Source organism: Centropristis striata, chromosome 2 (genome assembly GCF_030273125.1).
Source record: "Centropristis striata isolate RG_2023a ecotype Rhode Island chromosome 2, C.striata_1.0, whole genome shotgun sequence".
Classification (NCBI taxonomy): Eukaryota; Metazoa; Chordata; class Actinopteri; order Perciformes; family Serranidae; genus Centropristis; species Centropristis striata.
The window spans coordinates 30807126-30817420 of record NC_081518.1 but is presented as its reverse complement, the minus strand read 5'-3'; the positions used below and the strand labels follow the sequence as shown (position 1 = coordinate 30817420).

General features: G+C 37.3%; 1 protein-coding gene across 1 annotated transcript; it reads left to right on the top strand.

Moving 5' to 3' along the window:
- Positions 1 to 1933: 1933 nt before the first annotated feature.
- On the top strand, positions 1934 to 3428 carry plekhf1 (pleckstrin homology domain containing, family F (with FYVE domain) member 1). Its single transcript, XM_059357885.1, has 2 exons — positions 1934 to 2215; positions 2512 to 3428. Exons 1-2 carry the CDS (start codon positions 1969 to 1971, stop codon positions 3099 to 3101), a joined length of 837 nt encoding a protein of 278 aa, XP_059213868.1. The 5' UTR covers positions 1934 to 1968; the 3' UTR covers positions 3102 to 3428.
- The last annotated feature ends 6867 nt before the right edge of the window (positions 3429 to 10295 follow it).

Here is a 10295-nt window from a genome sequence, read left to right as displayed (position 1 = left end):
TTTTGACTTTTTTGTCCACATTGTATTTCGACTTTATTCTCATTTCAACTTTTTTCTCAAAGTGCATAATGAATTTGTTTTTTCCTACTACCTGCCCCTATTCCTCTTCCTTACAAAGTAGGAAAATCATTAATAAATGATTAGCTGCATGTACTTGAATAAAACATCATTAGGGTTATTAACACCTGAGCTTTTCCCTTTATGAAAGGTCAAACTGTCCGTGAACAGGGCCCATTACTTTACATATAACAGAAAACATAACCCTCATCTGATGTTAATAAAGTAATGGTTGAAATCTTTTGTTGTTGTTGTGCACATGTCGGTCACTTACTGAAACCCTGCTGTTCTGGATAACACGTGGGTGTGATGACTAAAAGCATACGCCTGTTTGTGTGTGAGGAGGATTCATCTAATGAATCATGCATCAAAGACCAGATGAGAAATGACAAACAAGAGTTGGCAGCGTGTGGCAATTTTTTCCCCCTCCGGCTGGTAAATGAGCTGTAAGACCAGTCTGACAAAACTGCACCAGTTTGAAATGTCAGTTCAGGCTTACTCTATAATTTCTGCACACAGTTGGAAAGATATCACTCTGTTGGTGTCGGAGATTGTTTGTTTTTTTTTCATTTTGTGTCCAGATATATTTTGTGGCCACTAAACAGTTTATTACATGTAAAACTCAGTATCACATACTTTTGCTCTTTGCTTTTTTGCTGCAAGTTTAAATTTGGTGATCAGAAATGGGCACAAATACATCAAAAAGTATCTTGATACAAATTACAAATAGTTGCTCAGCAAATGTATCAAAATAAATACACAATATTGGTATGAGAAAATATATTTGATTAAAAAACAAGTAATTTTGTAATTTAAAAATACAAAAAAACATTCTATACAAACTCATATTTTCACATACAAGCATTTAGTAGCCTCAGTATGGTTCTGACCTTCACCCTCTTACATTCACATACTAATGATCTCTGATTATTTGCCACATCATAGATTTGAAGTGGCCACTCAGGATATCTTGGAGTTGGGAGGCTGCAAGTTTAAGGGTGCATGCTTTTCTGTCAGTCATAGCGACCATCTACCGACTGAACGAACAGCCAGTTGAAATGCAACTGAGGGAACTGAACCATTAGGCCACAGTGATGCAGTTGTGCTTTTACAATAAGACTGGGAATTGAGCAGGTGTCTTTTTCAATAATGATAAATAAAAGTGCAGCGGAGTAATTATATTTCCAAGATCTCCCACTTTACAAGCAACCAAATAAATGGGTGCAAAAGACACAAAAAACACACAGCAGAGTATGACATAGTGCAACAAGAAAATAGAAGAAGAGAGGAAACGCGTCCCCTCACTCCTTTCTCCTTCGGCCACTCTAAAAAGAAGTATTTTCTGTTGTGTACCCACAAATTGCGGACCAATGCTGTCTGAGGGGCAGAGGCAAAAAGTATTCAATTACAGTTACAAGCTCTGAAAAAAAAGTTACAAATGACATCCTGTTTTTTCCCATCCAACAAAATACAAATTACAAAAAATACTCAAAAGTAATTTAATATGTATTTTAAATATATTTAAGTGAAATACTGCCTATCTTTGTTAATGCTGGAGTGCATGATGAAATATGCATTAATGAGAACATTGATAGATTCCTTTGAACTGACCGTCTGACTGTCAGTCATTATTTTCTCCTGAAGTCCCGCTTGTCAAATAGATTCATGACGTAGAATCTATTTCCTCCTTTAGCATTTCTTTGTGTTACTTTCTCAGAAAGGGGACTTACCTTGGAAAGCCCCATTGCATCACCAAGACTTGAGGCTATAAATGCTTCTGCAGAGCTGCTTGCTTCCTCAGAAAGACAAAGACAAAACACATGGTAACATCTCTCACCCACAGAGGCGTGGAGATAGTCAAATAAACAAAACAGGACTCTTGTTGACTTGTTAACTAGATACTAGCACACCATGGTGGACCAGCTTACATTTGCACAGGATAACCGGGAGCGGATCCACGCTGTGGAGAACTCATTTGGGCCATCGGGGAAGGCTCTGTACCAGCCAGGACGGGTTCTGATCGGAGAGGGCCGGCTGATGAAGCTTAGCCGCCGGGGAACACAGCCTAAAGTTTTCTTCCTCTTTAATGATGTGCTGGTGTACGGCAGCATCATTCTGAACGGCCGTTGGAACAAAAAACAGAAGATCATCCCACTAGGTGAGCAACTCATCTGCTTCTTCAGAACACTACTAGACAAAGCTTAGGTTTTTCATTATTTTAGGGTTTTGTAATCTTTGCAGTTAAAAGTGAACTTAAGACTCAAAAAGAAAAGGTAAAGAATAATAATAAGAGAGAACAACTGTTAAAAGCAATAGTTTTTCACTGCAAAACAGGTTGGTTGCTTGGTTGTCTGTGTGCAGGGCCACTGAAACAAAGGGTGGCTGTAGTTTTTTTCAAAAACAAGCTGTAAACTGGGAACCTTTTCTTAACATGCCATTTTTTCCTAATTTCAGAGGACATCCAGCTGGAGGACTTGGAGGACAGCATGACAATGAGGAACCAATGGTTGATCCGCACACCACGCAAGTCCTTCTATGTTGCAGCTGCCTCATATGAGGAGAAGCAAGCCTGGATAGAGCACATGGAGGACTGCCGATCCAAACTGCTGCAGAGCAGGGAATGCAGGGCCGGATCCACCTTTGCTGTCACCTGGATCCCTGACCACGCTTCTGCAGTCTGCATGCGATGCACCTGCAAGTTCAGTGTGACCCAGCGTCGACACCACTGCCGAAAATGTGGCTTTGTGGTCTGCCGCACATGCTCTAACAAGCGAGCAGTAATCGGACACATTCACCCGACTAAGTGCTTGAGGGTCTGCACCATGTGTCACTCAAGTCTTGCAACGACAGACGCAGACACCAAAATGTCTCGCGAGAGGGGAAGCAGCACAGAGAAGATAGGCTCTGATGAGGATGAAGTGGAGGGGTGCAGTGAGGAAGAGGAGGTAGAAGAGCAGATGGAGGACCATGACCCCAGCAGGTGGATGGACTCCTGGTCCCCGTATGTCTACTTCAAACCAGAGCATGTGAAGCCCCAAACATGAGCACATCAGAAACAACCTATGGACCTTTCATTAGCAAGCTAAAAGACATTCTCACTCTGTCATAAATGTAAAAAGACAATATTTATTAGATAAAACAATTTTGTACATACTGTATTTATTGATGTGAATATTTTATATTTTGTGCTGTGTGTGGGAACACTGTAACTGTGAAGTTATCACTAGATTTTCTCTGATAATGTTCTCAGAGGACTTTGAGTACAACACTTGAAATATGACTAAGTCTGCTTCACTACATTTTTCAGTCATGTGTGTGTACATCAGTGACTTAACATCTGCCTCCTTTGTCTGTAATGGACTATGAAAATAAAATTCTTACATGAAAAATATTTTTTCTGTGATGATTTTAGCATTATTAACTTATCAGTCAAGTCAGAATGCATCCTCTGAATGCTTTAGGTCTCTAGTTTGTGGTTGTAAAGTTTCATGAGGCTGTGATTATCCTAGAGGTCATAACGGGTCATTTTATACAGCTCAAGTTTAATAAAATGGTCTAACTACCATCAAATGGGTACTATGGGGACTAACATCATCAAACATGAATACAATTGGGCAAACTGAATCCACAATAGTCTTAGCTTTTCAGTCATACCAAATGTATGCAATTCAGAGAATGTCAAGGGACCCCAGTATGCAGAAATATTCAAATACAATAGGCAAAAATAACACACTTGAAAAACTGCAAGTGTTTTTCCCCCAGGCAACGTGGAATTGACAAAAAAAAGGGCACAGCTGTAAAGGGTACCTATAGAACCCATTTTTATTCAGATATATTGAGGTTAGAGGTCAAGAGACAACTTTAAAAAAGAGTTTTAAAATGATTGACTCTACTTTTAAAACGACACAGAGGTGAAACCAGTCAACCATTGCATGAATATCACATCACGTTTGTAAAATAAACAAACCAATAATTGAAGAACCATCATTAACGTGTGCTTTTCTGAGATGTATAGCCATGCTAAATGGCTCTAGGGTCACAGTCTGTCTGTTTTTAAATTTTATTTCAAGAACTACAGATGGCTTGGCAATACCTTTGCATCCCTGCACACAGACATGCAAAAAGCTCCACCACCTCTCATACATACTGTAGGAGCAAGAACTTTCAGTTTATAGTTGTTTAGCCTCTTTTTGTAGTTCGTAGTTTGTAGTTTTGCTTTGTGTGTCTTTGTGGTTTGTGTTTTGCTCCTTTGTATGTCATTGTGAGTAAGCTCTTTTTAATCTATTGGTATCTGTTTGATGTCTTTGTAGTTTTTTGTATCTCTTTAATCATTTCATGTTTCTCTGTAGTCATGTTGAGAATCCTCCTGGTTGGTATGTGTCCTTTTAAAGTGACATATTGTAGATAGTACCATCACTTAGCTGTGGCGAGGTTTGGTACAAGTGTTTTTGACCTTGTGTCCGTCTGTGTTGTCAGTGGTATACTGATGGTCAGTGCGTGTAAGCAGTGGGTTTGTCACTAACAGAGAAAGGGGGCTGTGGTGGTTTACAGCAGAATGGTGTGACATTTTCCACACAGCCTTTGAGACATCTTTTCCATGCAGCACCACATAGTCAACACTCTGAATGAACTATTGTTTATGATACTTGGAAAACACCCGTTGCTGAACTGGTTTTTAGCACAAGCGGGAAAGGCGACTGACTGTGGTGTCAAACCCGTTTGACACACCTGCCTCCCGCAAAGTGGATACACGGAACAAGGAAATGTTAAGCTATTTTTGAGAAGAACACACCTTTGAGCAGGTGTACAGAGACCTTTTGCAAAGACCTGTGTAAGCAAACTATTAAAAAAAAGCACTTAAAAAAATCCTATTGTGAAACACTGAGGACCAAAATACCTACCCTCTGGAAAACCTACCATATTACCTGAACCAAAAGCATCCCTGACCACCCCAGTTGGTCTTCTCATGTTAAAATAAATAAATCAAATCAAATGAAGTGCCTTCCAGGTTGTTTCTAAAGTTTTTGTGTGCTGTTGCCCCACATGATAGAGCCAGTGACCTGTCCATTTACCTTCCTGGCAGATCCCCAAACAACCTTTGCACCCTGCAGTGCTGCAGGGTTGTGTGTTGGGCCCTTTCCTGTACACACTGTCAACAAATGATTGCACCAGTCTGTCACCATCACTAATCACTTCAAATACTCAGTTGGCACAGCCATTCTTTCCCCGCTCATACATAACCACTCTGCTGTCTCACAATATGATTACACACCTCACCCCAGACTGGTCTCACTCCTAACTCCGAAGTACAAGGCTCCTTAAAGCATGTGTATAAGACGCACCAGGCTTTCCATTGACTGTCATGTAATCCCATACCAGCAGTATCATACACGCTGGATAAATGACATAATATAATTAATGAGAAGAGGCAGGAGGGAAGGGAGATGGATGAGTCAAACAAGTCCCAGACTTTTAACCAGAAGACTGGTTTGTGTATATGGTGTGAAACCAAGTCAAAGATGTTATTTGAAGTCAACCTGTGTTACTGTGTCTGGTAGTTAAGTGAGGAAGTAGTTGTTTTCTAACCCAACCCTGTTCTTTCACTGGAACCTTTCTCAAGTGGTTATATTGCATAAAGTCAATTGTCTCCTGTGAACATAAATGTTTATTTTGAAAAGTAACTATGCATGTCACCAGCGGAAGATGACACACATCCGTGACACATCCAAAACTGATGCAAAGGTGTTCTATGCGTGTCAGTATCACACGGCAGAGTTCACTTTGGGTTGAGCCTGATCAATGCAGCAATAGCAAAGTTAAACTGGAGACCTTGCTAAACAGGCCTGTAGGGTGTCTGCCACGGTCTCCTGTTACTGTGAGCTGTTGTTGTCTGATGTGCACAGTGCTGTGGAAAAAAATGTCCCTTTAGGGACAATAAGGTCCAAAGTCTAAGCATAAGTAGAAAGAGTATAATCCTGTTATATAACAATGTCTTCAGCAATTATGTCTAAGGTTAAATAACATTATGTGGAACATGATGTTAGTTCATAGTTCTCTACCTGTCAGGTGCAGTGTAATCTATTTAAAATCTACCATGTTTGTGTTTCAAATAATATCATAAGATCTGGACCTATATTCATTTCTGTATCTGGACTGTTAACACTGGTTGAGTATAATTTCAGTTTTTCCAAGTTAAACTACCCCTCTGCATTTCAGATAAAAGTATTCTACCTTAACAATATCCACTCGGTTCATTTTACAGATATTCTTTTTTTTAAAGTATATCTTTATTAGTAATTATGTTTCACAACTTATTCACATATACAACTTTTTTTTTAAACATTTATGATAAAATAAACCAATTTTCCCTCTGGACCAGTGTGTCAAATATTCCATGGGTAAGAGGTCAAATATTACCTTATGCCAATCTAAAACTGTAGGTGGCTTATTTGAAATCCAGTTCAGCAGTATAGTTTTACGTGCAGCATATGTTAAGACATTCCACAATTTTTGACAATGGGATGATTTTATTTTTTGGGTGTGGTAATCCCAACAACAGACACACTGGGTCCAGATCCAAGTCCTTATTAAAAACCAAATCTAATTTCAGAGCCACTGCTACCCAGAAATCCTGGATATGCACTACACGTCCATACAGTGTGTATAAAGCTACCAACTTCCTTATTACACCTCATACACAGAGCTGATTTCTTTGGGTCCATCTTATTTTACAGATATTCTTACTTCATACAGATGATGACTGTATACACAAAATATTCCCCCTTGACCAGCTACAACATTTAAATGCATCAATGATAATAATAATACTCCAGTGCTATAATGTATATCAAACCGTAGCACATTTTTAATCATGACTACTTTTACTGTTGGTACTTAAAGTATATTTAGTGGTATTTCTGTACATCAGTAATGTTTTGAATGCAGCACTTTTAACTTTTAACAGGGCATTCTTAAACTGCAGTAATACTACTTTTATTTAGTAAAAGTATCTGAATACTTTCCCACCATTAACTGTTGAAAACTGTATAAGAAACTGCATACTCTAAGAAAATGCAGTACTCACTTAGTTGAAACTGGAGATTTCGGATAAACGAAAAGGAAATAGGAAGTGTGCTCATCTAAGATTTCAAAAAACGTCATATTGTAAACATTGTGGTTCCTCTTTATGCAAACTGGTTTTTCTAAAGAAATGAATCAACCTTGCACCAGCAAAAGACAGAAACTTATCTTATTTCATTGCTTTGCTTCTTGCTTGTAGTTGGTTTCACTGAAGTGAGTTAAAAGACTGCATATGCTTCTTTATAAGTTTATAATATATATATACAACTGTAAAATGATGCAATGATTGTCAGAACTGCAAACAAGCAGGTAACTGATAGCAGCTCAGGCATATTTATCTTTGCATTCAAGCAGATTAACTATTTGAAAAAACTGAGCAGAGGAAGGTAGTAGAAGTGTTGATTCCCTTTGGACACTTTGGACACTGCAACAGTGACAGAAAATTCTACAGACCGACAGTGTGTTGAAAAAAGATCCTGTAAGCCATTTTAGTGAGAAACTGTCACATAATCACTTAGTATCACCAAACAATGAGAAACCTTACTTGACTTACATAACCTTATTTTTCAAACAAGCCAAAGTTTTTCATCTGGATTTTCAAAGCTTGAGGACTGGTTTATTAAAGCACTTTACATACGTTCCAAATGAACAAAAAGGTCACAGTCATGACTTCAGTATTTTGTAAATGTAACTTAGCATCTACAAATCATGAGATAGTTGATCATTACAAGATCTGCCTCTTGATCAGGTCTAAAGAAGCCAGCAGAGTTGTTCTTTAAACCCAGAAAGTCACATTTCCATGTACGCAACGCTACAAATTAGTTCCAAAAAGGTTGAGACGCTGTAAAAAAAAAAACTTAATAAAACAGAATGCAGTGATTTGCAAATCTTTTGCACCTATACATTCAGTAGAATACTGTATTCTGTATTCTACTAGGTGCAAAAGATTTGCATTTGTAGTGTTGCCTCCATGGAAATGTGACTTTCTGGGTTTAAAGAACAACTCTGCTGGCTTCTTTAGACCTGATCAAGAGGCAGATCTTGTAATGATCAACTATCTCATGATTTGTAGATGCTAAGTTACATTTACAAAATACTGAAGTCATGACTGTGACCTTTTTGTTCATTTGGAACGTATGTAACATAATATACTAATTATATGACCAGCACCTGTACAGTTCAAAGACAAGCACTGTATTACTCACACTTGGAAGCTTTTGTCTATTGTAAATATATACAATACTTTGTAGGGTTGTATATTTGCACCCAGAATAATTTGTAGCAATAGCTGCATTTAGAAGAGATGTGTTGTGACGAAGAGTGAGCATGCTGTACCAGGAGTCAGGGAATGAAGAAAGTAAACAGTTAACCACTGGATAATTATTTTTAAAACCCAACCTGTAACTGGAAAATGACATTCATAATATTGATGCTCGATCAAATGATACAATTTAAGGCAGACCCACATAAATCATCTTCAATCAATCAATGAAAAGTTGCTGTGCTGTTTGTATGGTTTCATAATTATCATATACAGCATACTCAGTGCCATACAGTACATGTGTGAATTCGTAAGCTGCATTTGCAAAGAGCAACATTCAAGTCAGTTCTGCCTGTTGGTTGGTCACGTATTTTAGACTGAGCAGTATGGCAACATCATAGCCTCACCTTGTGGTAGAGCACCAGCCAGCAGGCACTTCCTGTTTTGACTGTTTGGTAAAAGATACAATTATATTTAGAAATACATTTTTTAAATACATGTCTATTATTAAGTATATCATAATATAGTAAGTACTCATAATAGACAATTTATTGGGTATTTCTTGTTTGATTCATTATCCCATTGCACCATGTGCTGTCCTCTGGTACTGTTTATTTTTAAAAAGTACAGTTTATTTAAATTATATTTAATAGTAAGCTTAAAACTGCATTGATTACAATAGCTGACATTACTTATGTGTGAAGTGAATTATCACTTTTGAAGCTGAAGAACCATATATAATTCTCAGAGAGTTTTATGAACACTAAAGCAGAGTGAACAGTAGAAGGAATATTACACTTGTTTTTATCAGGTGGACAGAAACACAACTCCAAATTAATGCTAATGTTGCTCTGTGTTTGTTAACATTTGTGGAATAATAACAACAAAAATCCTTTAATGTAGATTTAAAAAAGTGTAAACCTAAATTCAGAAAATTAAATGTGTTCATCACTTCACAGGATATACAGGACAATGTGTGAGGTTTTTATTTTTCAACTCTGTCTTGGTAAGCTCTATACATGAATCCACATAAGGGTTTGGCAGTCACTGTTGGCACGATAAAGGCAGAAAACATCACCCCCTACTGTTCCCAGTCAGCAAGTGAAAGAATATTCTCAAACACTTCTGCCTCACATGGAGCTGGGTTTGGGGAAATTAAAAATGCATTGTGTTAATTCTTCCCACATCAGTTTGTCAATATTCATTTATATTCACTTATACATGCTACCATCCAATCTCCTTCAAACCATTTCCTCTGCAGTAAACCCCTCAATAACACACATCATCAACTCCTCATTTACCCATATTAATTGATTAATCAATTAATATGTTCAAAACACATATATAGTGGAATATATTCATGTGAATTGCACGATAGAACGAATTTAGAAAAGCAAGGATAATGTAAATGAAAAGCAATAATAATGTAAGTGATCTTCTTAATTTAGCAGCTTGTGCCATTGCACAGAAGGTAAGTTGATACATCGTGTGGTATAAAATAGCACTGAATGAAAATAACAGACCTGGTTTATATACCAATAAGGTGAAACACTGACACTGTGTTATAGAGGTGTTCACTCAACTTTATCGTTATTGACGATTAAAACAGCCTTTTTTATTATTATTATTATTATCATTATTATTATACCTTTTTTTATAGAGCACCTTTTTTTCATAAATTGCTTTGACAGAACAAGCAAGAATAGAACTCATGAAAAAAGGGGTATTTTCAGTACTCTGTATATATATATATATATATATATATATATATATATATATATATATATATATATATATATATAATGAATACTGTTGCACTACTCTGTCTCTATGTGTTTTCTACACTAGATGGCAGCAGTGTCAAGACAATGCCTTGGCTTTCTGAGCATTCAGGGTT